General features: G+C 37.5%; 13 protein-coding genes across 13 annotated transcripts; 10 read left to right on the plus strand and 3 right to left on the minus strand.

Annotated features, from left to right (window-relative positions):
• Positions 1 to 177: 177 nt before the first annotated feature.
• Positions 178 to 1,572, plus strand: NIS1 (Nis1p; the record flags this gene model as incomplete). The annotated part of the gene is made up of 1 exon (XM_071051497.1): positions 178 to 1,572. The coding sequence occupies one exon, from the start codon at positions 178 to 180 to the stop codon at positions 1,570 to 1,572; it is 1,395 nt and encodes a 464-aa protein (XP_070907526.1).
• Positions 1,573 to 2,304: 732 nt separating this feature from the next.
• On the plus strand, positions 2,305 to 3,735 carry APJ1 (Apj1p; the record flags this gene model as incomplete). The annotated part of the gene is made up of 1 exon (XM_071051498.1): positions 2,305 to 3,735. One exon carries the CDS (start codon positions 2,305 to 2,307, stop codon positions 3,733 to 3,735), a length of 1,431 nt encoding a protein of 476 aa, XP_070907527.1.
• Positions 3,736 to 4,531: 796 nt separating this feature from the next.
• On the plus strand, positions 4,532 to 6,502 carry MKS1 (Mks1p; the record flags this gene model as incomplete). Its single annotated transcript, XM_071051499.1, has 1 exon — positions 4,532 to 6,502. One exon carries the CDS (start codon positions 4,532 to 4,534, stop codon positions 6,500 to 6,502), a length of 1,971 nt encoding a protein of 656 aa, XP_070907528.1.
• A 716-nt stretch (positions 6,503 to 7,218) lies between these two features.
• IMP4 (snoRNA-binding rRNA-processing protein IMP4) lies at positions 7,219 to 8,085 on the plus strand (the record flags this gene model as incomplete). The annotated part of the gene is made up of 1 exon (XM_071051500.1): positions 7,219 to 8,085. The coding sequence occupies one exon, from the start codon at positions 7,219 to 7,221 to the stop codon at positions 8,083 to 8,085; it is 867 nt and encodes a 288-aa protein (XP_070907529.1).
• A 482-nt stretch (positions 8,086 to 8,567) lies between these two features.
• Positions 8,568 to 10,196, plus strand: MSK1 (lysine--tRNA ligase MSK1; the record flags this gene model as incomplete). The annotated part of the gene is made up of 1 exon (XM_071051501.1): positions 8,568 to 10,196. One exon carries the CDS (start codon positions 8,568 to 8,570, stop codon positions 10,194 to 10,196), a length of 1,629 nt encoding a protein of 542 aa, XP_070907530.1.
• A 249-nt stretch (positions 10,197 to 10,445) lies between these two features.
• On the plus strand, positions 10,446 to 11,360 carry RNH201 (ribonuclease H2 catalytic subunit RNH201; the record flags this gene model as incomplete). Its single annotated transcript, XM_071051502.1, has 1 exon — positions 10,446 to 11,360. One exon carries the CDS (start codon positions 10,446 to 10,448, stop codon positions 11,358 to 11,360), a length of 915 nt encoding a protein of 304 aa, XP_070907531.1.
• Positions 11,361 to 11,975: 615 nt separating this feature from the next.
• On the plus strand, positions 11,976 to 13,382 carry LAT1 (dihydrolipoyllysine-residue acetyltransferase; the record flags this gene model as incomplete). Its single annotated transcript, XM_071051503.1, has 1 exon — positions 11,976 to 13,382. The coding sequence occupies one exon, from the start codon at positions 11,976 to 11,978 to the stop codon at positions 13,380 to 13,382; it is 1,407 nt and encodes a 468-aa protein (XP_070907532.1).
• Positions 13,383 to 13,813: 431 nt separating this feature from the next.
• TOM7 (Tom7p) lies at positions 13,814 to 13,999 on the plus strand (the record flags this gene model as incomplete). The annotated part of the gene is made up of 1 exon (XM_071051504.1): positions 13,814 to 13,999. The coding sequence occupies one exon, from the start codon at positions 13,814 to 13,816 to the stop codon at positions 13,997 to 13,999; it is 186 nt and encodes a 61-aa protein (XP_070907533.1).
• Positions 14,000 to 17,127: 3,128 nt separating this feature from the next.
• FKH2 (forkhead family transcription factor FKH2) lies at positions 17,128 to 19,575 on the minus strand (the record flags this gene model as incomplete). The annotated part of the gene is made up of 1 exon (XM_071051505.1): positions 17,128 to 19,575. One exon carries the CDS (start codon positions 19,573 to 19,575, stop codon positions 17,128 to 17,130), a length of 2,448 nt encoding a protein of 815 aa, XP_070907534.1.
• Positions 19,576 to 20,135: 560 nt separating this feature from the next.
• OCA2 (Oca2p) lies at positions 20,136 to 20,666 on the minus strand (the record flags this gene model as incomplete). The annotated part of the gene is made up of 1 exon (XM_071051506.1): positions 20,136 to 20,666. One exon carries the CDS (start codon positions 20,664 to 20,666, stop codon positions 20,136 to 20,138), a length of 531 nt encoding a protein of 176 aa, XP_070907535.1.
• Positions 20,667 to 21,291: 625 nt separating this feature from the next.
• On the plus strand, positions 21,292 to 22,449 carry RNJ42_01342 (uncharacterized protein; the record flags this gene model as incomplete). The annotated part of the gene is made up of 1 exon (XM_071051507.1): positions 21,292 to 22,449. One exon carries the CDS (start codon positions 21,292 to 21,294, stop codon positions 22,447 to 22,449), a length of 1,158 nt encoding a protein of 385 aa, XP_070907536.1.
• Positions 22,450 to 22,953: 504 nt separating this feature from the next.
• On the plus strand, positions 22,954 to 25,218 carry ARP5 (actin-related protein ARP5; the record flags this gene model as incomplete). The annotated part of the gene is made up of 1 exon (XM_071051508.1): positions 22,954 to 25,218. The coding sequence occupies one exon, from the start codon at positions 22,954 to 22,956 to the stop codon at positions 25,216 to 25,218; it is 2,265 nt and encodes a 754-aa protein (XP_070907537.1).
• Positions 25,219 to 25,410: 192 nt separating this feature from the next.
• Positions 25,411 to 27,249, minus strand: NOP2 (rRNA (cytosine-C5-)-methyltransferase NOP2; the record flags this gene model as incomplete). Its single annotated transcript, XM_071051509.1, has 1 exon — positions 25,411 to 27,249. One exon carries the CDS (start codon positions 27,247 to 27,249, stop codon positions 25,411 to 25,413), a length of 1,839 nt encoding a protein of 612 aa, XP_070907538.1.
• Between the last annotated feature and the right edge of the window lie 358 nt (positions 27,250 to 27,607).

The following is a 27,607-nucleotide window of genomic DNA, read 5'->3' on the forward strand; positions in this document are numbered from 1 at the left end:
CATTAAGGAGCAACTAAATCTAAAGATAGACTACCTATTAATAACCTGTTCCTATAAAAAGATTTCTCTAAGAAAAATATAGTCATAGAATACAAGTTCAGCTTAAAAACAATAAGAAATACATATATTCGTGCTGTTAATAATTAATATATATATATTACAAGGAATGAATTGCCAATGAACCAAAATGATGAATCAACAAGGCTGGTTGAACAAGACATATTGAATGCTGTTTCCAATTGGGAAAGATATAAGAAAGGTGATGCCCAACTCCCGTCTCATAATAGAACTCCTTTACTAGATGTAAAGGTCAACTTGAATCCCAAGTTAGAGACTAGTACGTACGGATCTATAAATAAAGAACAAAACCGACAGCAACCAACGCCCAAACAACAAATAATTCCCCAACAGCAAACTACACAGAGACAACAAACTACGCAAAGAACACTACCTACGCAGAGACAATCGTCTATTCATAGACAAGGATCTATGGAAGGCCTTCATAGGCAACCATCTATACAGAGGTTAGCCGGTACTCGTCAGAGTGATTTTACTAATGCTCAGGAATATAAAAAGTTTAAGGAAAAGAAGAGATTCATCTTTCATAAAGGGTTTTTTAAGAGAAACAATAATAAGAAAATACCTACATTAAATAATGATAGTGTGTTCACTGCAAACCAATTCACAAATAGCAGATCCTTTGCCAATAGGTTGAGAACTAAAACTGAGTTAGAAGCAGTACTCAATTATGCAGATGTTAGGTCATTGAATTTTAATGATATGTTCCCGCAGGCGAGGGACAATCTTACAAGGATCTATAGACCTATCCGGAAATATCACTTTAGACCTCTGGTCGAACCTACCAGCGACTTTTTGCCAATATCACAATACTCTATTCAGCCGAAGATCTCCAGGACGAGCTCCATAAAGAGGTCCATTCCATCAGCAAAGACCCATGAGAGAAATATATTGAAGCCTAACGATCTTTTAGTCGATATACCAAGTTTTAATACTACTGAAGTACGAAATAATACTCCACAAAGGATATTAAGAAGAAGCAAGACATCCCCAGGCGGTTACAGAAATCTCAGAATGAGGAATATGTCCCCGAAAAGAAGGGCCATCCAAGAGTTATGGAAACAATACATGAAGTATGTGGTATACCAACGAATAAGTCTAAGAATCTCACTGCTGACCACTGCGCTGACCTCTGACGATTCTACATCCTCCGATGATGGAATGGAGGAAGGTGATTACACTGATGAGATTTTACAGCACTATGTGAGTGCGATGCAGAGACCTCCAGAGATCAATAACCCTTCACTGAGCTCACTATCATACAAAGTAACCCCAACGAGTGGTCTGAGCATCAATGACCCTATTGTAATACCCGAGGAAGATGAATTAGATCAAATAATGTTAAACCACTCCTCCACAGTAATGTCTTCGAGACTACACCTCATTGCTAGCCCAAGCGCTACAGGCACATCTTCTCACTCGTCCACACGATCCACTAGCTACCATCCACCATCATCTTTCAATGCATTTAGAAGATCAGACATAACATCATAAGCATCTTATTTTTTTTTTATTATACACATTTATTTAAAATAGCATTTAATTATTATATATAGTTTAATATACATTCCTACCCCCTTGAATTCCATCCATAATAAACATGATCAGTTTCAGAACTCAAATATACCAGTTGTAATACAATATATGCACAAATATATAACATAATATTTAGCATTATTATGTTATATATAATTAATAGAGATCACATGCAAAATACAAGGGTACGAAATACACGTGCTATCTTAGTATAAAAGAATCTCTTAAAAGTTTGAAGAAAAAAAAAGGGGAGCAGTTTTTTTTTCTGTTTACCCGCATTCTAGCGGCAGTCCTGTCCGGAGAAACCCTCGTAGAGGGTTAACGATTGTACGTCTGTTTCTGTGTAGAATCGGCATGAATGTTCTGGAAAAAAAGTTAAAGAACGAATAAGAAAAAGCAAAAAGCCCGTTCTCTTTGGTTTCTACGTAGAAGATCCCGCACGAAATGGACGGCTGTTGAAGAGCTAGAAAACAACGTTAGAAGAGCGCGAAGAGAGGAGGGGCCACCCATGCGAGTGTCAGGCACCTCATCGCGAATAGCTTGTAGAGCTAGAATTGGGCGTTATATAAATATAGCTTTGACGGTGATTAGGATAGACGATTCTAAATACGGGAGATGGCCAATTGCCCAATATTAAAGAAACAGAGACAGAGAGAGAGAGAGAGACTAGATCAAAGAGTACAAACATTCATGGTTAAGGATACTAAGTTGTATGATTTACTGAATGTGGAGGTGACGGCGACAGCGGCGGATATAAAGAAGGCGTTTCGGTTGGCGGCACTAAAGTGTCATCCTGACAAGAATAATCACAGTGAAGAATCTAAGGAGAAGTTTCAGGAGATCTCGAAGGCATATGAGGTATTATCTGATGAGAAGAAACGGGCACTGTACGATACGTATGGTACAGCTGATGAGTCGATGATTGCGAGCCATATGTCTTCTGATGATGACGATGAGATGAACGCTACGTTTTTCAACCATCCAGCTGATCCGCTTCACATGTTTGGCACTTCTGCAGGAGATCTATTTGCACAATTTTTCAATAACTCTGGGAGCGGTCCCTCGTTTGGGTTTAACCAAGGCAAATATGATAGTTTTTCTAACTTCAATGGGTTTGGGCAACGTACGGATATGAGGGCGGGTCCTGATATCAAACATTACTTGAAGTGTGTGTTGTCAGATCTTTATCTCGGTAAGAAGACGAAACTGGGATTGAATAGAATGAGGATATGTAAGCAGTGTGACGGCAAAGGTGGTATGAAGAGTGTAGCATGTAGATCATGTAACGGTCAAGGTGAGATAGTGAAGACAAGACGTATGGGTCCCATGGTACAGACGTTTAGTTCGACGTGTAACAGTTGCCGAGGCTCTGGATCTTACATCAGAAAAGCGGATATATGCTCCAAGTGCAGCGGCACGGGCGTCTACAAAGAGAGGAAGATATTCGATGTCGAAGTAAATCCTGGTATGTCGAACGAGCAGATGATAGTGTTACCAGGAGAAGCTGATGAAGTGCTTGAGACCAGCCACGGGCTGATGAAGGTCCGTCCTGGTGATGTAGTGATTGTGATAGATATAATAAAGGATAAGAAGTTCGAGATAGTCAACGAACACGATCTCGTGCTTCGAAACTACCAAGTCCCACTAAAGACGTGTCTCTGTGGTGGTGAAGTATACATCGAGGACCACCCATCAGGGAAGCTAATCAAACTAAGCATAATACCAAACGAGCTACTGAAATCATCTACTTTCAAGACACTGGAGGGTTTAGGTATGCCGAAACCCGCGAAGAACTACGGTTCGTCAAACTCTTCCACCACTGAGATAGAAGGTTACGGAAACCTGTACGTACAGTTCCAGATCAAATTTCCCGAGAGACTAGAGGACGACACCATCGCCAGCCTACAGGACGTGCTCGACAAGGACCCCAACATTGTCCGCGAAACGCAAAACGAGTCACAGAGACTCGAGCATATAATAAACGTCGACGGCACCGTAGAAGTAGAAGAACACGTCCTCAGCGACTTTGTACCGAACTACAGAGAGTTCAAGGAGTACAAGAATAACGACAACAAGAAACGAAAGACTAACGACAATAACGAAGACTGCACAGTATCATAATAATATACATATCATACATACATTACAATACAAAGAAATATAATATTTAAGATACTATTCCTGCTCAATACTTTGGTCATTGAATACAGTGATGCATCGGAGATTAGCCCCGATGTCCCCGGGTAACGCCCTTTGCTCTATAGAGGACAAAACAATGGTGTCAAGAAAGGGAAAATACCAAATCCGGCACAGAAATTCTCGTAGAAATGCAAGAGTGCGTTCATGAATATTCGGTATTCCCTTAGTGATACAAGGGCATAATGGAATGTTGTCTTAGAAGCACCCGCAGGGAAGGCAGTACTAACGGTGAAGGGAGGTTTTTTTTTACCCTCGAAGAAGAAAAACTAGCTACAAAAAAAAAAAAAGCTATGATGAAGAAGCAAGTAAGAAAGAATTGCTTAAATAGAGTTTATCAAGTATCCGGATATATCTTCTAAAGGTAAGGTAAAAAGTAATTATTATTTAAAAAAACAAGAGAATCTTGTGCTGAAAGAAGAAACTTTGTTAACGGCTATTATAGCAACAACGAGAACAATAATATAAATCAGAAACTCCTTTTTAGAACTATAGAGAATATAGACCTGAAGAATTATACTATTATAGGAGTCAGAATAAAGATAAATATAGTGGTAAGAGAGGCTAATACATGCATTAGATAAAATTAAGATACTATAATTGATACTAAGAAAGTAAAAAGAAGGGTGAAGACATAAAGGAAATAGGCCTTTTTTTATTAGAAAAAAACAAAACCATTAAGAACAATAAAAAAACTGAATAAGTAAAATTTTAAGAAGTAATGCCGACACCGGGGCTTCCGAATGGTTCATATATACCTACATTAGAGTTGCCTCCAGCTAGTAATTCGAATATTAAGTTTAGTAATGATTCCAATGGTATTAAAAGTAAGCTTGATTCAAAGGCGAAATCTTCCACGAGTATCAATCAAATAAATTTAGGTAATAATAGTGATGATAAATCTAATCAGAGTCAAAAATCTGGTGATTTTCTAAAGGTTTCCCCAAATCTATTCACCCCGGAGAGATTATACCTGTTTGACACACTTGATCTGTACCTGACTCTAATAAAGGCATCTAATACAGTGCAGCAAGGTGATAGGTTAGGAAATCTAAGTTGGCGTATCTTGAACAAAGCTCTTCTACGAAACAAGGACATCAACTCATCGAAAAAGAGAGATGGTGTTAAGAACATGTTCCATATATTGAACCCTATGAACCAGCCCGCGTCCGGAAATGCCATGTCAAACCTAGGTGGCAAGAAACTTGGTCAAGATCAGGTACGAACGAGTGAAAATAGAGTTAGACAACCTGTAGTACGACCCATGGAAACACTTCATAGTAATAGCAAGAATGTGGCAAAAAACAAAAGCAACGAGAACCTCCATAGGACTGTATCTCAACCAGATAATCAACAGCATTTAGTCAAAGAAAGACAACATAAATCAACAACAGCTCTGTTCCAAAAACATAACCAAGCGGAAAGGTCGACTAGTCATACTAATAGTGGTGATGGAAACAATAACCCAAGGATGTACTTTAATAAACAATATGCTCAAATTCAACAGGTTAGTAAGAAGGAAAATCCACAGATGATAGTCACTGGGTTTGATACTAATATGGTTATCGTTAGAAAAACAACTACAAATGAGTCCCTACATAATAAAAGAAGCAAGAGTAGATCAAAGTCGCCGGCTGACATTGCTACTCGAAAGTCCACACATAAAAGAACCACGTCTAATGCTTCATCTAATTCTAGTAAGCACGAAAATAAGCACAGCATTTTTAAGCATGAATCTCTCTTTGGGAAACCTAAACAGGCACAAAGTGATGATAGTAACGGAAATGGTAAAAGAGATAATAAGATATTTTTCAGCAGTGAGGATGAAGATGAGTCTGATTGGGACAGTGTTTCGGATAGTTCAGAATTTTATACTGATGATATTGAGGATGACGAAGAAGGTGAGAACTATAATGACGAAGATGACGACCAATACTATAAAAAACAATGGGACAAGCTATTGTTCTCGAAGGGAAATCATATGGACAAGAAAGCAAGCTCAAATTCCCCTGAGAATCTCGATAATTTACACCCACTGGATAAATTACATTCAGCATCACAGCCGCAACAATTACGTAGGAGTCTGTTAAGTGGGCTTTTCCATAACGAATCTTCGAATTCTAGCCTTAAGAGTAGTAAAGAAATCAGTGATCATTCTGAAAAACCAAATGCACCTTCACACCAGAGCTCAGCATCGACTACGTTATCGTCTCCAAATTATCCAATTAACTCATCACAGCATAAACCAACTATTGAGACTACAAACATAACAGCCATTGGGTCCGTGACTCCCCCACAAAACACATTTATAGAACCTTCCCAGTTTATCAGGGAAACATTGACCAGGACATCATCTAATATGCAATCAAACACTTCTAGACGTGGTAGTTCTAGTAGTATTGTTTCAAGTAATACTAGTGCCAGGTACCTCCATGAATCTAATGCTCCACTGACTGCCCAAACATTGTTGCCAACGGCTTTAGCTACACATATGTTCCTGCCTAATAGTGTCCAACAGCAAAGAAAAGCAGTCGCTGCTGCAGTCGCACAACGTGAAGGTAGACGGTTAACAAGACGTGAATCAATGGATATACCAATAAAGAATGTCAAAAACTCAGCTTTGAAGACAAGAATGGAGATTTCGGAAGAGGAAAGATATCAAAGATCGCACAATACTAGGCGACATAAATGACCTTATGACTGTGCATTTAAGTTCTAAAATTATTTCCATTATAAAATAATAATATTAATTAATTTTTATTCTTCCTAACTTTTATATTTTCTATTTTTGATCTTTCCAGCAATATTGTTTCATCATTATTAATGAATACCTCGGTTTTTACGTTATTACTGTCATTAATGGTAATTATAAACGTATAAGATACAAGTTTTCCGTGTTTTTAATATATTTTTATAATAGTCTCTAATATTAATTTTTCATTTTTTTTAGCTACATATCAATCACCAATTGTACTAGTATAATGAAATGCCATATGCATGCGTTAAAATTTCATACATTTAGATAATCTAATAAAATCATACTACAATATCAATGTAACATTAAACCCATTGCAATATAGGTATACTGTAATGCTCTAGTCCTTATTCAAAAGAGTATACGGTTATACTACAGTTTCTGTGTAATAATGAGACCTCATCGCATTTTATTCCGTCCCGCTGAAATTTTTTCAAGGTTTCCCATTCTGAAAATTTTTGAAAATTTTTGCGATGAGCTCTTTAAAAAATGAAGTATTATAGAATTAAAAATATAATATATTTGTTATTTAGATAACCTACTAAATAAAATAACAGGTTAATTTTACATCCTTGCTATTTTAAATTGGTTAGGTAAAATAAACTGAAAGACTTTAATTCATACTCATAGATAAGAATAACTAAGATATTAAGATGTTGAGAAGACAGGCCCGTGAGAGAAGAGAGTATCTTTATAAGAAGGCTCAAGAATTACAAGAGACGCAGCTGCAACAGAAGAGACAGATAATCAAACAAGCTCTGGCACAAGGTAAACCACTACCGAAGGAACTTGCTGAGGATGAGCAGTTACAAAAGGATTTCAGATATGACCAGAGTATGGCTGATAAAGAAGATGAAGCTGGAGTTGATGATGAGTATGCTGCCAGTAGTGGTATAGTAGATGCACGTGTGATAGTTACAACTTCTAGAGATCCCAGCTCTAGACTGGCGCAATTTGCCAAAGAGATCAAACTACTATTCCCAAATGCTGTCAGGCTAAATAGAGGTAACTATGTGATGCCAGATTTGGTATCAGCGTGTCAAAAATCAGGTACTACTGACTTAGTAGTACTGCATGAACATAGAGGTGTGCCTACATCTTTGACTATATCGCATTTCCCATACGGACCTACAGCATTTTTCAGTTTACACAACGTTGTCCTAAGACATGACATCGTAAATGGTGGTAATCAAAGTGAGGTCAACCCACATCTAATATTTGACAACTTTACTACTCCATTGGGTAAGAGAGTAGAAACTATTCTAAAACATTTATTCCCACCAGGGCCTAAGAAGGATTCTTCAAGAGTGATAACCTTTGCTAACAGAGGTGATTTCATCAGTGTCAGACAACATGTCTACGTACGTACAAGAGATGGTGTTGAGATGGCAGAAGTTGGACCAAGATTTGAAATGAGGCTCTATGAGTTGAGATTAGGTACTCTAGAGAACAAGGATGCTGATGTTGAATGGCAATTAAGAAGGTTCGTTAGAACTGCTAATAGAAAGGATTACTTATAAGGATCTATACTGCATATAATTTTAAAAATTATGGTTATTATTAAATTTTAAATGGGTAAGTAACTATTATAGAAATTCATAAGAGTGCTCGATTTTTCTTCTATTCTTTTGTGAGACCAAATCAATTTTTTTACCGGTATGTTAATCATCGGTCGATAACAGAATATTACATAGAAGACATCTATACAAATTTTTTTTTTTGTTTGAAGCAACCAGCAACTAATACTTAATATGATATATGCTATGTTAGTATTTAAAACTATCTAAGCATATAGCTTGGCTTGATTGATACTTGTTTGATGCCATTATATAGATGTGCCATAATAGTTTAATTATTCATTTACCCGGTATTTACTATATTGGAATAGAATTAAAAAAATAAAGGTCTCTATAACTATCAAGCAGATTTAGCTATCTGTAATACTGCACATTTCCAGCTTAATTGTTTATATTATTATAGGAGCTTGCAATAGTGATCTACAATGCATTGTACCAGGTGGAGGTTCGTCAATGTGATACGGCTGCCGTTGAACCGGGTCCGGTATTCTTCGAAACTGGCAATTGATTCAAGTAACTTGGAATTTTCCAATCGAAATGCTGATATTCTCGAATCACTTTTGAAATACTATCCATCTATGACGGAATTGGGCGGTAATGATGTTTTGAGAGTGAAAGAATTCAAGGAGCGATATGGTAATTTTGAAGAAACTCAATTAAATGAGCTACATGATAGTATTACTATTAATGGTAGAATTAAACGAATACGGTTTTCGGGGAAGAAGATGGTGTTTATAGATCTTGTCGAGGATAGCAATGATATTCAACTGATTCTTAACTATAATGAAATTACTGATAATGAACATTTTGAGTCTAAATTGACTTTCCTAAAAAGAGGTGATTATATTCAATCTTATGGAGTGCCGAGGCTTTCTAGATCAAAGATGAAAAACCTCTCTTTGCGTTGCAATAAGCTTCCTGTAATCCTTGCACCTGCACAGATGCCGTTACCATTAAAGCTTACTGATGTAGTAAAAGCTAAGAGTAATAAAGTTGCGAATTATCAAATTAATGGTGTAGGTAATCTATTAATCAGGAACTCTGTTATAAAATCTATAAGGAAATTCCTGGAGCAGAGAGATTTTGTAGAAGTTGAAACACCTATTATGTCATCTAAAAGTAATGGAGCCATTGCGAAGCCATTTAAGACCTCTTCAAAGGATTTTAGTGAATTATTATTACGAGTCGCACCCGAGCTGTGGTTGAAAAGGTTGATAGTCGGCGGTTTTAGTAGAGTTTTTGAGATCGGAAAATCATTTAGGAATGAGGGTATCGACGGGACACATAACCCTGAGTTTACAACTCTGGAATTTTACCAATCATATTTATCCATGGATGGGTTAATAGAAATGAATGAAATACTTTTCAAGCAAATCATCCAAGATCTATTCTCTAATGAACTCTTGGAGAGTTATATTCCTGAGAGTACACATGAATTAAAGAAAATCCTGGAAGATAATAAATGGAAATTTCAAAAGATTGAATTCTTGCCGACTTTATCGAAGGAACTAGGAGTGGATTTGAGCTCAATTGACTTTGAGAATCCTAGTAAGTTGATTAGCGTTATTCCGCATGAGGTTAGAAAGCAACATCTCGGTGATGAGACGAATCTTTCATCGTCACATATCTTGAACAAGCTTTGCGGCGTATTAATTGAAGAAAAATACTGCAAGAGCCTTCTACCTACTCTGATTTATCATCATCCTGCAGTGATATCTCCATTAGCAAAGAGTAACCCATCAGATGTAAGAACAACGAAGAGATTTGAGCTCTTTATAAGTGGGAGGGAATATACTAATGCTTACGAGGAAGAAAATTGTCCTCAGGCTCAACTACAGAAATTTGAACAACAGGCACAGCTCAAAGAGGATTTTAATGATAACGAAACTCTGAATTCAATTGACCATGAATATATAAATGCTATGAAGTGGGGTATGCCACCTATTGGGGGATTCGGCCTTGGTGTTGACCGTCTCTGTATGCTACTTACAGGAGCAAAGAGAATAGAAGAAGTACTATCATTCGGATCAATTGATGATGTAAATAGACAATAAAGCTAATATCTTGTACATAAGAAAAACAACCATACATCATTGTCTTTCATTAATGTGAATTTAAAAAATACAGTATAACACGTGATTCAGCGGATTCGGCTGATTCGCGTTTTTTCGCGTAGCCTAAGATGGTAAATAAAAATGATGAAACTCATCGCAAGAATTAGCTTATTAAATTGGTTATATTACCAGATAGTATAATTGCATAAGGTCAATATACTAAGCAGCTCTCTATTTGGTACAGAAAACATGACTATTGATACTACCTTACCTCCAACTGTTGTAGAGTCGCTGGGCTCATTGAAAACTAAGACATACTTCTCTTCAGTGCCCGATCAGATAAAAAATAGTAGCTCACCCATTATATTAGGTGTAGATGAAGCTGGTCGTGGCCCAGTGATGGGTCCCATGGTGTATGGTATAAGTTACTGCACAAAAGATTACCAGGACAATGTATTAATTCCAAATTACTCCTTTGATGATTCGAAAAAACTTACTGATCCAGTACGTCGTCAATTATTCAAACTGATCTATGAAGGAGAGATAGGAGAAGTCGGTTATGCTACTACTGCAATTACAGCTTTTGATATTTCCACCGGTATGTCGCGTTATCCACCTTCTCGTAACTATAATCTTAATGAGCAGGCACACGATGTTACCATGGCTTTGATCCAAGGAGTTGTGGATAGAGGCGTTAAATTAGAGCACGTATATGTCGATACAGTGGGTCCACCAGCATCATATCAAAAAAAACTGGAACAGAGGTTTCCAACCATAAAATTTACTGTCGCAAAGAAGGCTGATTCATTGTACTGTGTGGTTAGTGTTGCAAGTGTTGTCGCAAAAGTCACTAGAGACCTGTTGATAGAAAGCCTGAAGAGATCACCAGAGGAAGTAATGGGGTCAGGGTACCCTTCTGACCCAAAGACCGTTGCATGGCTCAAAGCTAACCAAAAACCGTTACAAGGATGGCCTATTGAGATGGTCAGATTCTCATGGCAAACATGCCAGACACTACTGAAAGATAAATCTACAGGGAGTATATCTATAACGTGGGATGAGGACTACACTAACACAAAACGTAAGCTAGTTCCACCAACGATCGAGGACCCAGACTACCTGAAAAACCCAATAACCCTAGATAACTGGTTTATCAGGGACTAACCGATACTGCAAAAACAAAGCATAGTCTAAAATAATAATTTTAAATAATCAATTGATGGATTTGATATGTCTAATATTTTATAAATATAACTATTATAACGTTGATTCATAACGTGACTATGTACGTAGATCACGTGCCATACCCTACGGCTGACTGCTCATTGTTCCCGTATATTATGATTGGTTTTGGGCTTGTGGCCTTGAGCTGAGAGGAAGGAGAAGGGGAAGAAACCAAAAGGGATTCGTTAAGCAGACCAAGTTTTGGAGGGGGAATTAGTGAAGGCATAGCCATTTGCATCAGAGCATCTAGCTATTAAACTATAAGTGAAACACACTACACTTCATACCTAGGTGAACTTTATCAGAAAAGATAGACAGCCCCAGGAAGTAACGAATTGAGTATTTTGTTTTGTTTTGTATATATTTGGGTACACACCATTTTGACTATATTCTAGGTAATAACGAGGGAAATTATAATCAAAATATATATAAAATAAAAGGAAAACATTGAAAAGAAATCTACTTGTCTATAATAAGCTCTAAAGAGAAAAAATAAAAGGTATATCAACCTAAATATATTTTTTTTTTTTCAGAAATAACAAAAACAATTGAATCATGTCTGCATTTTTGAGAGCTTTACCTAGAACTGCTAGGGCTTCGTTGGTCAATGCCCGTATTACTCCTTTGCAATTGAGATTATATGCTTCGTACCCCCCACACACCGTGATTGGTATGCCAGCCTTATCTCCAACTATGGTTCAAGGTAATTTGGCCGTGTGGTCTAAGAAAGAAGGTGATTCTTTGGCACCTGGTGAAGTTTTGGCTGAGATTGAGACTGACAAAGCTCAGATGGATTTTGAATTCCAAGAGGAAGGTTATTTGGCAAAGATATTGGTGCCTGCTGGTACCAAGGATGTTCCTGTAAGTAAGCCAATTGCTGTCTACGTTGAGGATGCCGATGATGTAGCTGCTTTCAAGGACTTTACCGTTGAAGATGCTGGTGGCTCTTCCCAACCAGCTGCGGCACCAGCTGCTGAAGAAAAAAAGGCTGAAGAACCTAAGGCTGAAGCTAAGTCAGAACCAAAGGCTAAGGCTAAGTCCTCCTCTTCCACTCCTGTTGCTACTGATAGAATTATTGCCTCCCCATTGGCTAAGAACATTGCTTTGGAGAAGGGTATTTCTCTGAAGAGTGTTAAGGGTACTGGTCCACACGGACGTATTACTAAGTCAGATGTTGAGAAATACTTGGAAAGCGCACCAAAGAGCTCTTCTGCTGGTAGTGCTTCATCAAGTGCGCCATCGGGTTCCTTGGGCGGTGCTTCTTACGAAGATATCGAAATCTCTAACATGAGAAGTATCATTGGTAAGCGTCTTCTAGAATCTACCCAAGGTACTCCTTCATATATTGTCTCCTCTGATATCTCAGTTTCTAAGCTATTGAAACTAAGACAATCTCTAAACGCAACTTCTAAGGACCAATATAAACTATCTATTAACGATATTCTAATTAAGGCAGTTACTGTTGCTGCTAGGAGAGTCCCAGATGCCAACTCTTACTGGTTAGAAAATGAGGGAGTTATCAGAAGATTCAAGAACGTTGATGTCTCTGTCGCTGTCGCAACACCAACTGGTCTATTAACACCAATTGTTAAGAATGCTGAATCCAAGGGTTTGGTTGAAATTTCTAAACAAGTTAAAGAACTTGCACAACGTGCCAAGATTAACAAGTTGACTCCTGACGAGTTCCAAGGCGGAACCATCTGTATCTCTAACCTGGGTATGAACCATGCAGTATCCATGTTCACATCTATTATCAACCCTCCTCAATCCACTATTTTGGCAATTGGTACTGTGAAGAGAGTCGCAGTTGAAGACGCTGGTGCTGAAAATGGTATCGCTTTCGATGACCAAGTTACCATCACTGGTACTTTTGACCACAGAACCATAGATGGTGCTAAGGGTGGTGACTTTATGAAAGAATTGAAGACAGTCATTGAGAACCCACTGCAGCTATTGCTATGAGCTGATTGACTATATTACTATCATCCATTTTTAAGAAAAATGAAAGAAATAATATAAACAAAAAAAAGTAAATAATAAATTAGTTGCTCGAATTTGAGCAAACAGTAACTACATATGAACTGTATGAGTCGAATATTGATATTCTATAATTAAAAATAAAAAATCACCTCTTAAATCTATCACATCTGCTTCACATAACTATCCATTGACGCTACCAACTTATGTGTGATTCATATCGTATATTATGATGCTATCCTACCAATTTTTGTCATGGGGGCTGTTGAGTGAGTGAGAGAGTGAGAAAGCACTGAATTGAAAAGAAATACACCAACGATAGAGGTACTTGGCCGTTCTATATATGGGTTTAGCTTATTTGGGTTTTCAAGAAAAGGTTATCAATCAGAAATCTATCACAAATACAACAACAAACTATGATGAACTTTCTACCATCTTTTATTCTAAGTGACGAGTCCAAGGAACGTTTCAACAAGATTTTCGATTTAACTCAAAGAGTTGCTCACTATGGTTGGATCCCATTCGTTTTATACCTAGGTTGGGCCCATACTGCTAACAAGCCAAATCTATTCAATTTGTTGTCGCCATTACCAAGTGTTTAAAAAATACAGAACAACAGAAATAAGCTAATAATGAATTGACGTAAAACTTCCGAATTGGGAAGAATTACTACCATGTAACTACGTTTTGCATACCCATGTACATATTTAAATTCACAATTACTTTTATCATTATTTGAGTTTTATTTGTGGTTACTGTTTATCATATATATATATATCTTTATTGTGCGTTTTCCAAATTTTATAATACAATATACATTTACTTAAGAATTTTGAAATTGGACTTCTAATATCATGTGATTTAGCAGTCATTTATGTATGTTTATAATTTAAGTATCAAAATGCCCTTAAGTTTTAAGTCAAAAGAACGGAACACTATGAGCTAAAAATTGATACATTATGTAAGGCTTTACAAAAGGATAAACTATTGTAAAGATTCTAGAGTGACTATTACGTTTTTTAAATGAAAAGTTATGTTATATTATAATATAAAATAAAAAGGATTTTTTGGATGGTTTATATTTGATTTAAAATTTAAATTAAAAATTTTATTATATTCGTTTTTGATGTTTTGATGTTAGTTAAGAGTTGAAGAGGATAAATGGATGCGGGTTATAAAATGCTTAGTAACCTAGAGCAGCCAACTTCTTAGCAGCATCAGATTCGGCAGCGGCAGCGGAAGCAGCAGTGACCTTCTTGTTGAAAGCTCTCTTCTTGGCGTAGTATTCAGCGGATCTGACCTTTCTCTTTTCTTCCAACTTGGCAACAACGTCCTCGTATTTCCAACCGACGGAAGTAGACAACTTAGCAAGAGTGGTGTACTTTCTACCTGGCTTCAATCTCAAGACTCTCAAAGCTTCTGGGACAACAACTCTCTTCTTCTTGTCGTATGGAGGTGGGACACCTTCGAAGACCTTTAATCTTTCCAAAGCAGCCTTACCACGGGCAGTCTTGTGGGAGATCATACCACGGACAGCCTTGTAAAAGATTCTGGATGGGGCTCTGAAGTGGAATGGACCACGGGTCTTGTTGAAAGCAGTAGCCTTTCTCAAGAAGTCGTGGTACTTCAACTTGTTTCTGAAGAACTCACCAGAGATGTTTAGGGCTTCAGCTCTGACAAGAACAATCTTTTGACCGTTCAATAGTTGCTTAGCAACAATGGAGGCCAAACGACCGACTAAGTGACCCTTAGCTATATGTATATTATAATTCTCCCTTTTTGTATAATCTAATCTTAAAAGATTAGTATAATTCCCAAAAAAAAAAAATTATTTTATTGTTAGTAAAAAAGAAGCTTTTTTTAAATTTTTTTTAATAAGTTCCAATAGAGTGCTATTTTTATCATTGACTAGAAATGCTATCCTTTTTATTATTAATATTCATTATTATAGTTTCAAATACTGTATCCTAAATCATCTTTGATCTCACGAGTTTGTTGTTGGTTGCTACTCCATCCAAGTTTTTAGCTGTTTCACTTCTCTTTTATGACTTTTCCCACATATTAATCTAGTTACTATAGTTTTCATTCTGCATCAAAGGCATCACTTCATTTTCTCTAGTTCAACATTCTTTCTTTGTTTTGCTTGTCAATAGGAATGGCATTATTCAAATATTAAAAACTAGCCCATCGGATTGCTTATTATTGCATTTAAATTTGTTATTATTCAATATTACGTACCATCAATTACAACGACTTTTTCGAAAGTAGACATCTTATCTCTTCTTAGGTTGTGGTTTCTTAGTGTCTCTTGAAATAGAGGTTAATTCAAAAAAATAAGGCCTGTTTTGTACAAAATAATAGCTCTAATTTTTAATAATATGCCTAACAGCTAAGTTGAAATTCAATAACATTTTTTTGCAAAAATACAAAAGACCTACACCTTGCGTTGTTGCAGAGGAATCCCAGGAGCACAATCCACTACATTCGCAGGTTTGAGCTTAGAGAGAAGTGTCTCTCTCCCTCTGTGTTCAAACCTCGGCTTGCGTGAGGCCTTTGCGTTTGGTAATGGGGCAGTAGGAAGGCGAGACTAGTGGGAGGGCGGTACTGAGGTTGTGAGGGGAGGCTGGAGGTTGGAGGTTGGCTTCCTTGCCTAGGGGACGAGTTTAGACGGTAGCCCAGTCTTAGGCTGGGAACCGTTACCGTTTGCAGAAGGGGGGGGCCTTGGTAGAAGGGAAAACTGAGCTCAAACTATTGAGTGGCTAGACTGGTATGCTGTTTGGAGTGTGTGGACGTTGACAGTAAAGGAACAGGATTACACACCTAATGGAGCTGAGCCCTAGGCCGAGCATAGTACTTACGATGCTACCACTTTCCCAATACCAGGTATTCACTACAGATCCGAGCTTACTACTGCAGAAGGGTAGAATCTACCAGTGGGTAGGTAAAAGGTATAGGTAAAGCTGTGCCATACCATCAACCAACAGCCTGTAAGTCATTGTGGACAATGCTACCAAAGGCGACACATCCTATTATCAGGCCTCTTCTATGCACGTGCAGTTCTTAAATTCTAAACGGAAAATATATTTTCTCTGGATTGCAGTTGAAAAACTCAGTTATAACAATAGGTGTTTGGGTGCAACAGTACTAGGGTGTACGGTTGTAGTAGTCACAGAAACTTAATTCATCGGTACGTATATAGTGCTCAAATACATTCTAAACTTTTGTTTTGTGGTCTCTCGTTTTTGTTTTTGTTTTTGTTTTCATTAAATTTAGTCATCAATACGGGTAACTATGATTTATTTATTGTTTTATTTGGTATTCTTATCCTTTTTCTTTTTTTACAATATTCCTCTTTGGGGGAAAGTCCTCTTTTGGGAGGAAAGTGATACTCCATTAATTATCTATTACGTCAAATGTGATCCTTATTGAGAGTTATTAATATTGTAATTTATAATATTAAATAAATTGAAATTGTTATTTACATATATTGCTGGTCATTATATAAGCTATAAAAATAATCTATAGCTGTAATCAGGGATAGTAATCAGAAGGAAGTAAATAACAAATACACCAATCTTGGAAAATAAAAAAATTGTTAATAAAAAATTAGTTACACAGGTTAAATGTTTAAAAGTAATATAAGTTGATTTTTTTATCGTGTATATGCGTATGAAATTTATTTTTTTGTACCTAAAAATAATTATATATATATATTTTTTCCTTTCTTAATCTATTTCACAATTGTTATTTTAGCACTATCAGTATCTAGTAATAGGCCCTTATCATTCTTTCTTGATGAATCATCGGAGATATTACCATCTCTTCTGTTTTCCAAATGCCTTTTCAGTGGGGATGACGTTATTTCTTTGTTATCTACATCAGGCATGTTTACCGTAAGCTCGGGTATTTTGTCATTTTTTAGGTTTGTTTCATTTGGCTTACTCTCGCCAATATGGTTATTTTCTAATGAGACACTTCTACCGTTTTCATGATCAGTTTTATGTATGTCATTATTATCCAAACTAAATTTAGGTGTATTGTTCACTGAACTGAAGAGAAGAGAATTCCAACCATTGGGGGAGCTTTTGAATTGTGATGACTTAGCACTACCAAAATTGGCTGGTGTAAATCTTTCATTAAGGGCATTAAGGCCCTTTTGTGTTCCAGGTTCCTGTAAGTTTGCATTGTCCGATTTTCTGAGGTTATCGTTATAGCTAGAACCATTGTTCGCCATGTTTTGACTAATTGGATTTACCATATTACTAGTACCATTGCTACGACTTTGGGTTGGAGATGGATTAGTTTGTGCGCTTCCTCTTTCAGGTGTATATGCTTCCATTGCAGTTACGTGAAAGGTCTTCGTAGGTGATCTCAGTAAGGAATCATAAGAAGGTGAGATGTGTGGATTAGTAGCAGAAAGGAGATTTGAAGATGGAGGATTTAAATTGTTATTAGATGAGCTAGGTGCACCAGGAAGTGGTAGGTTCTGTATACCGGAAGTAGTTATACTGGGTAAACTCGGAATACCAGTATTAATAGAGTTTGGTTTATTATAAGTAGCTGACGCATTTGTAAAGGAGACTAATGCATTATTTGTTGGATTCTTCCTTGCAAAATTGTAGTTCGCAGGAGGTTCTAAGGTCTCTCTAGAGGGGGCTTGCATTTGAGTGCTATAACCTGGGTTTTGTTCAGATATTGTTGGAGGTAGTAATTGCATGCCATTTCTTTGATTTCCCATCATGCTGTACTTATCAAAGGCTATATCTGGATGACTGTCGATTGAGCTCAATGAGTTCTGTCCACTGTTTACTGTGCTCATAGTACCGCCACTACTCGTGCTAGACTTTTTAGAGTGTTTTTTGGAAATTCTCTTATCCTCAGCTACGTAACTTTCATTGTATGCAGGTTGTGTCGGAAGGCTGTTAAACTTTGACATGTGTAGTTGCAATTGTCTAGAAACAGACGAACCCCTTCTTATCTTATTGCCATTACCACTATTCCATTTTTGTAAAAATTCTTCTTGGTAGTCTCTGCTGATTCTCCACTTCATACCTTTACCAGGTTCATTTGGTCTCCTAGGTACCTTCTCGAATGCTTTGTTTAGTGATAGATTATGACGAATGGAGTTTTGCCAACCAGTTTTTGCAAACCGATAATAGGCATAATGTGACGCAATATATTTGTATATGTCAGCCAATGATATAACACCTTCTTCTGTAGAAAGGATCGCTTGTGTGATCATGGTAGCGTAGGAGTAAGGAGGTTTAATGTTTCTATTCTCGTCTCTTGATAGGTCAGATGCAAAATCCAAAGACTGTGGGAAATCATTCATGGTACCAATGTTTGAAGGCATCATTGATGTACTTCCAACACTACTATTGCTATTCGAGTAGGTATGACTAACTTTTCTGTTATTTCCAGGAGCCCCCATTGCACCTGCTCCGGCCACTGGTGTGGCCGCGGTACCGTAGAAATTCGGGGTACCATCGCTCAAGTTCAAAGATGACCCACTACCGTACATCTTGAACGTCCTGATCTGCTGGCCGTTACTCTGTTGTCGTGAGAGCTCTTTGTGCGTTCTGACGTAGTTCGATTCACGTATCACTTCCTGCAGCAATGGGTTATCCTGTACATTGGAACCATCAACACCGTAGATACTAACCAACGTTGGCATAAGATTCTCAAGACACTCCTGTGGAACAAAAGGTTCCTGGTCTGGCAGTATAAACATCATCTGCGTTCCACCAATATCTAGAATCGTACCAGAAGATAATTTAATGCTTGGTGCATCGGGCCCCGCTTCTACCCTGTGGAAGTTCACTTTGGCCCCATTACGACCCGAAACCTGCAGTTCCCATCTCCCATAAGGTATATTAAACTTTATAGATGCATGTCTCCGGGAAACCACTTTGGCGGGACCCAAGTCTATGTCTATCGAGGACTCCGCGTCCTCCTTGCTGCTCGATACAAGATCGGTATGTCTACCTATCGAAACCTCCAAATCCTTGACATAATACGTCCAATCACGACCAGATATCTTCGCATATGCCTGAACCTCCGTAGCTATATTCCTCTCATTAGAATACTGTTTCGCAACAGTAGTAGGCTGCTCCGGCACCGCCAAAGCAGATATAACCGCATTGGTCAGACCTTGCTGATTCCTAGCATTAACTGACATTGTATTGAAATTTTTTTTATCTCTTAACAAATAAAAACACCACCTTCCCCTAAAATCTTTTTGCTATTATTTTGCTTTTAGTTAATACTTTATGTTTATATGTTTTTTTATTCTCTTTGTTTATAAAGGAATGCTTGTTTGTTATCTTCTCCACTGTTTTGTATTTTTTTGGTTTGATTTTTTGTGGGGGGATTTTTCTCCTTATTCTAACCTCTAAACCTCTATCTTACCTCTGGCTGATCAAGTAGATATCCTAAAGCTTTTTGTTATTGTTTTGTATTCCCTCTTCAAATTCAAAAATTCCTCTCTCTCTCTCTCTTTCGCCAAAAAAAAAATAATTAAATAAATAAACAAACAAATAGCCAAACAAAGAGGAATTGATTATTTTTACACAGAAATCCCCGCACAAAAGACCATTTACTACTGAAAAAATATAGAGGGAATTTTTTTTATAGTGGAACTACGGGGGTTTCTAAGATACTCATCGCAATATGTCGATATATTGTATATTGTATATTGTATATTGTATATTGTATATTGCCTACATCTTACTAATATTGTTAAATATGTCTTCGGAGTGCGAAGCGAGGTACTGTACTGGCGTCCTTGAGTATATCTGTTTCGAAGAGGGTGATGAACTCCAGGTCAGCTTCGTCCTTGAGGCCACCGGAAAAGAGGCCGTACTCCTGGTATATCCCTGCGACGGACCAGCCCTGTAGCAGTTTACGTATGATGCCCACCACTACACCTACGCGGTGTTTCCCCTTGTTGGAGTGTATCAGTATCGGGTAGTTCTGGACGTTGAGCACGAGTTGTAGGACGCGGTCCATCTGTGCGTCGATGTCGGGGTCACGGCACGAGTCCATGTATATGTGGTGGTAGTTGATCTTCTGGTCATGGAGAAACTCCGCGTACTCCGGCAGCGGTTCGGTTTTGTCACCAACATATATTATCGTCTTCAAGTGCAGCTGGTCCCTGATGAAAGGGAAGTTTAAGGGCATCGGGTACCCTGACCTATACAGCGACACATCAGTGCTGACAATAGGCGCAAAATTCAACGGCGGTATATACTTCTTCCTCTCCTTAGACATTCCTTTTTTTTTATTACCCGTTTTTTTTTATTCTATATTCTAAGATCGATAAGGTTGCTGTAATAAGAACCACTATTTCTAGAAATGGTTCCTTTTGGGTGGGGGGTGGGAAGTGAACGAACTCTTAAAACAGAAAAAAATGATTGCAAAGCAGGGTAAGAAGATACATATTCAGCACTATATTGCAGTTGATATCTTTGTCTACTTTTAATAGAACAATATACTATATTTAATAACTATACAATAATCAATACTGCTAGAAATATCAAATCACGGCAATATATTGGGTCCTTAATACTTTAGATTTTAATGTTGTGCGGGTACTTCTAAGAAGCCCCCCCCTTGTCTATGCTTTTTTTTCCTTTCTTTTTTTTCGCTCACCAATTACTATACCGGATCAGGAAAAATGTAAACAATATGAATTTTAATTTTAATAATTTTTCAATTGGGTATTATATTTAGCATTTATTACTTGGACAAGGAGAGGGTTTTTTATTGGAAGGGTATTGAAAAGTTTACTAGTTTAAAAAGGCTAAGTATTTATAATAAAAAAAAATAAGATCTTCAAATATTTTCAATTAGCTAAAGAGAGAGGTAAAAGAGAGCACAACATATAGAACAAAATATGTCGAGAAGGAAAAGAGCATTTACGGATGAGACCTTGATGTTGAGAGAACGTGGTTTACCAAAGCTGGTTACCACTTCTAGTACTAGTACTACACCTACAAGCACTCTCAGTACTAGTACTGATGTAAGTACAGAGTCAAGCACAAGTTCAAATCCAAGTACAGAAAGTACAAGTACAGAAAGTACAAGTACTGGGAGCTCAACTACTGGGAGCTCAACTACTGATAGTATTACCAGTAGCTCCTCAACTGCTTCAAGTATAACTTCTTCCAGCTCAAGTTTGAGTTCGATTACCCCTACTGCTTCTATATCACCTCCTAGTGGTGACGACAATCCGTATATCTTCAGAACACATGCACTGTCTGGAACAGTGTTTATTGCTGTTGGTGCTGTTGCTGGTTTCATATTTATGATGATCTTTCTGTGGTGGGCCATCTCTAGCTACTTGTCCTACAAGAGGACAAAGAGAGACTATATCGAGAGTATGGGCGCAGAGAACAAATTCCACAGGGGTCACGGCCACCATCCTTCCATATTCAGCAACGCTAGTAGCGATATATACAGCTATGGTGGAGAGGATGAGAAACTCGGTTTATCTAGGTCCTCCACCAGCAACAACCAAGCATATCAAAAAATCAAAAAGTCCAAGGTTGGTTTATTCGGTAACGATGTCATGAAAACTCCTACGAGGAATGACTCCTGGGAGTCCCTCACCGATGCTTACACTGTGTTGGGACACGAAGATAAGAGCGTCCAGAGGTTTAACCCTGTACAAGACGAAATTCAATACAACAGAAGATCACTGTTTATCTCACCCACAGTTGAAGTCATGAATATGCAGCAACTGAAAAATGATTCTAATACTAATATATTTATGACCCCAAGGAAACCACCTAACCCATTCTACGAGAGTAATAATACTCCATCTGTACAGGAACTGAGCAGACCAGAAGATGTTGCAATGTCTCCAGAAAGAACGCACAGAAAGACTCCATCGAAGGATAAATACCACAGAAGAAATAAATCATCTCTGAGTATGTCACCAACGAGGTCTCCAACGAGGTCTCCAAATAGATCTCCCACAAGGACACCAATTAGAAACCATAGAAAGACTCCATCGATGTACCTTGAGGACCTGTTGGATGATAATTTCTAAATTTACTTCAAGTACGTATCTTCAAATTGTCAACAATTATTCTTCCTTCAAGCTTTCAAATAGAAAAAAATAGCTACCAGTTAAGGATAAGTATAACTAATTCTCGCTCTTGTATACACATATATATTTCCTTACCTGTTTTACTTGCAATACCAATACATCTTCCCCCATTTTAAATACAATATATATAGTAAATTTATATACATAATCTCGATTATTCCCAAAATATTAGAACTATCTATCAATCGAATTATAGAATTGCTAAAGTTATATAAATGTAACTTACTCGATCAATTGGAGCTTGTAAAATTGGTTTTGCCTTTTAAAAGCTTAATTATCCTTCCATTTTATTAAATCCGCACTTTATCTTAAAAGGCGGACTGAGAGGAAGAGAAACAAAGTCAAAGACCTATAGAAAAAACAATTAAGAGCAGGAGCTTCAGAGTACTTGTGAGGGATATCAAGAGGCAATATTGATAGGCAGTACCGTGCTAGAAGAATATTATGAGTCGAGATATGTCCAGAGACACTTCCTTGACACCACTGAAAGTTACTGTGATTAACGAACCTGCTTTGAGAGATGCTCCAGAACCCGTCTTAGATAGTTCAAGTTATGACCCTAGTGTTCCTATTGCAATTGATTTTGGTTCTTATGAGCTCAGAGCAGGGTTTACCAATGGTATTTCGCCTGCGCTGACGTTTCCTAATCGTTATTCCAAGTACCGTGACAGAAGAGTGAACAAGTACTATGCTTGTATCGGATATGATGTGTGGTTGGACCAAACCACCAGAGGGCAGGCAAGGAGTCCCTATGATGGTTCTATGGTAGTAAACTGGGATATGACTGAAGACATACTGCAGTATACTTTTCATCATTTGGGTGTACAACCAGATAATGGTATTTCAAATCCAATTCTGATGAACGAAAAGTTGGCTTGTATTCAATCTCAGAGGACCAACTGGTACCAGACCTTGTTTGAGTCGTTCGGTGCTCCGAAGGTTTCGATGGGTGTTGAAGGTCTACTGGCATTTTATGGGCATAACGACTGGAATTCTACAGGTATCGTGGTTGATAGTGGTTATGAAGATACCACTGTTATTCCAGTTATTGAAGGCAAAGGTATGCTATCTGATGCCAAAAGAATAAACTGGGGTGGCCATCAGTCTATTGATTACTTGAGTAATCTATTATATCTGAAATACCCTTACTTTCCAACCAAACTTTCGTTTTATCAATATGAACAAATGTATAAGGATTACTGCTACGTTTCTAACGACTATTTTGAAGAAATTAATGGTTACTTAAGGCTGGACAATTTGGAAAAGAATAATGTGGTATTAGAGGCACCTTTCACTGAAGTACAGGCACCTCAAAAAAGTGAAGAGGAGCTCCGTATTCAGGCTGAAAAGAGGAAAGAAAGTGGTAAAAGACTTCAGGAACAAGCTAGATTGAAAAGAAAGGAGCGTTTAGTACAAAAAAGAGAAGAATTTGAATACTTCTCTAAGGTAAAGGAGCAATTAGAAGGTGAACCAAAGAAAAAAGTTCTCTCGATTTTGCAGAATGCAGGATTTGATGATGAAAGAGACTTCAAAAAATATCTTTATAATGTCCAGAGGTCTATAAAGAAAGCTGAGGCCATGGAATTGGCTGATGCCGTTGATGAAGTTGATGAAGATGAAAATATGGAAGGCAAGTTTGAACTAGTTGATATACCTGATGAGGAGCTGAATGAAGAACAACTACGTGAAAAAAAAGTACAAAAGTTAATGAAAGCTAACTATGATGCTAGGCAAAGAGCTAAAGAAGAAAAGGAAAGGTTAATTAAAGAAGCTGAAGAAAAGAAAGTAAAGGAGGAAGAATGGCGAAAGAATGACTTTAAAGGATGGTTAAAGGATAAAAGAGACAAATTAAATGACTTGCTTAAGAAAAGAAAAGATAAGCTTAAACTAAAAGAAGATATGAAAGATCGTAAATCTCAAGTATCCCAAAACCGTATGAAAAACCTAGCTAGTCTTGCAGAAGATGGCGCTAGAGGTACCAAGAGAACAAGGCAACAGGCAACAATAGATAATGACCCAAATGACACATTTGGTGCTAACGATGATGATTGGATGGTATATAATGATATTACTCAAAATCCAGAAGCTTTAGATGAAGCTATTGAGGATGAATATAAGGAAATCGTTGATCTAGAAGGCATTTTGTTAGAACATGATCCTAATTTTACAGAGGAGGATACCTTGGATGCTCAATATGACTGGAGAAATTCTGTATTTCATCTCTTTTTGAGGGGACCAAGGCCTCACGATAGTGAGAATGTCCATGAGCAACATCAACTTCATCTCAATGTAGAGCGTATTCGGGTTCCTGAGGTAATGTTTGAACCAATAATGGGAGGGCAAGATCAAGCAGGTATTACCGAACTCTGTGAAACCATGATTGTAAACAAGTTTGATTCAACGCCAAGAGAGCTCAGTGCGCAGGGTAAAGCCATGGCTAATAATGTTTGGTTAACTGGCGGTAACTCTAAAGTCCCTGGTCTTCGAGAAAGAGTCGTCAAAGAGTTTACACAATTTCTACCAGCAGGTTCTCAGATGTCCATAAATATTTCTGAAAACCCATCCATTGATGTTTGGAATGGAATGCAAAAATTAGCCAATAATAAGGAGGATTTTGAACAAACACTTATAACAAGAGAAGAATACGAAGAATGTGGACCAGATTATTTAAAAGAGCATAAATTAAGCAACTGGTCATATTTTGAATAAGTCCTTCAGTTAAAGCATTAATTTCATGGGATACTTTTTATTAGTAGTTAAATGATAGATAAAATTTACATATGCAGAATATGTGTGTAATATACAATATTTTTACTTATTCCTAAAAAATTAAAACATTTAAAAGGACTATAGAGAAATGAAAATATGATAGAATGTGATTTACTGATGATTGTCGTTTATTTATTTCTTACCCGTTGTAGCCTTTGGATTGACACCCTTCTTTTTTAGTAGTTTAGACTTAGACTTCTCCATGTATTCCTTATCTTCATCTTCGTTAAAGTTAGCAAAATCTTCGTGAATAATACCTTCTTCAGCAGCCTCTTGTCTGGCGGCGGCCTCCTTCTCTCTAGCAGTTGCTTGGTTATCATCATGTGGTGATGGGGCGATCTTCTGGAACTTTGCGACGAAGAAACCATCCACATTATATGTGTGAGGATAGTATCTTCTTGTCAATTTTAGACTTGGGTGGAACTTCTTACCTCTGAAACTGGAGAAACCTTCCTTACCGATTTTTAAACCAGTTTCAACTAATTTAACATTTGGTCTTTTTCTAAGGGCGTAGTCAACTACAGCCTCGTCTTCTTCGACAGCAACAGAACAAGTGGAATAGACGATTACACCACCAAGCTTTGAGTTCGAATCGACTGAATCAATAGCTGATAGCAGAAGTTGCTTTTGTAGATGTGGGATTTGGATAAAGTCCTTCTCAGTACGTGATACCTTAACAGATTGATCCTTACCAATAACACCTGTACCAGAACATGGAGCATCCAATAGAATTCTGTCAAAACCACCAATTACCTTAGGGAACTCACGGGCATCGTAGTTACATACAATTGTGTTAGTGCAGCCCAAACGATGGATATTAGCGATCAAAGACTTTGTTCTCTTCTTGTTAGCATCATTTGCGAAAACACAACCGGTGTTCTTCATCAATGCTGAAATGTAAGTAGTCTTACCACCTGGGGCAGAAGCCATATCAAGGATTCTTTCATTTTCTTGAGGATCCAAAGCTACTACGGGAAGGAAAGAAGATGCAGCTTGTAGAATATAATTACCAGCTAGATATTCAGGAGTGGCACCAATTGGAACTTGAGAGTCAAAAATTTGTAGACCCACCTTAGTCCAGGAACCGATTGGTTGCAAATTAACACCTCTGTTAACCAAAGCCTGAGCCAAGTCTCTCCTACTGGTCTTCAAAGTGTTAGTTCTTATCGTAATAGGTCTAGCAATTTCGTTAGCTTCGAAGAACTCCAAAGCTTCAGCAGGGGAGAAAAGGTTGAACAACTTCTCGGCAAGGAAAGGAGTATAACCAAAATAATCACAGATGTCCTTCAATAGTCTGTCAGTGTACTCACTACGAGATCTGCCTTCCGCACCAAGGTTCTTAAAGTCTTCCAAAACCTTGACAATTTCAATAATTCTAGTTCTAACGGAGGTCAAGTCAGGTGGTTGCTGAGACATTAGTTCCTCTTCTTCTTTGGATGGCAAAACATCAGCTCTTGGGTTAGCCATGTGAGCTTCCTGTAATTCTAATTCGGCTTCTTCGGCTTCTTCGGCCTCCTCTTCATCCAATTGCTTAGATAGATACTCCATGTTAGCAGCATTTAACTGTTCTAACTCAACCTCATCTTCTTCTTCCTCATCAGAAAACATTGGCTTGGCATGGGCCTCATCATCGTCTTCGTACTCATATTCTTGTTCCAGATCAAACTCATCCTTCAATTCCTCATCGTCTGATTCGGCAACTTCCTCTTCTTCTTCATCATCGTCAAATAAAGACTTCTTGGCCTTGGACAAAGCCTCATAATCAACCTCAGGCAAATCAGCTGGCTCTTCATTTACTTCCTCATCAACTCTCTTACTCTTGGGCTTCTTAGCTCTCTTACTGCTCTTCTTCTGCTCATCCTCATGGGTTCTCTTAGAAGACTTCTTCTTGTCTTTTCTCTCTTTCTTAGCCAGAAATTCATCCAAACTTGGTGGAGCTGCTTGCTTAAACTTAGAACGACCTTTACCCATTATTACAGTATTATCTTATCAGTTATAGTTAGAGATATCTATTTGTTACTTTCAACACAATCTAGTAATCAGGTGTACAACTATAATAACACTTCCTTTTAAATTATAGAGCTCATCGCAAAAAAAATTTTCCAGCTTTCACAAGCTCATCGCAAAAAAATTTTCCAGAATTCCATTTTCACAGAGAAAATCACGTACAAAACCCAAATTGTTAAATCAACAAAATTTGAAAAAAAAATATTGAAATTAATGAAAATATTGAAATATAATTTTAGTTAAAGCTATCTCTGTGTCTATTGTATTGAATAGTGAAGTAATACTGTACTTATTGTTTATTGTTATTTTGTGCAGGTAGACA

The sequence above is a fragment of the Nakaseomyces bracarensis genome (assembly GCF_045282275.1).
Source record: "Nakaseomyces bracarensis strain CBM3 chromosome Unknown Scaff6_1, whole genome shotgun sequence".
In the NCBI taxonomy this organism is placed as follows: Eukaryota; Fungi; Ascomycota; class Saccharomycetes; order Saccharomycetales; family Saccharomycetaceae; genus Nakaseomyces; species Nakaseomyces bracarensis.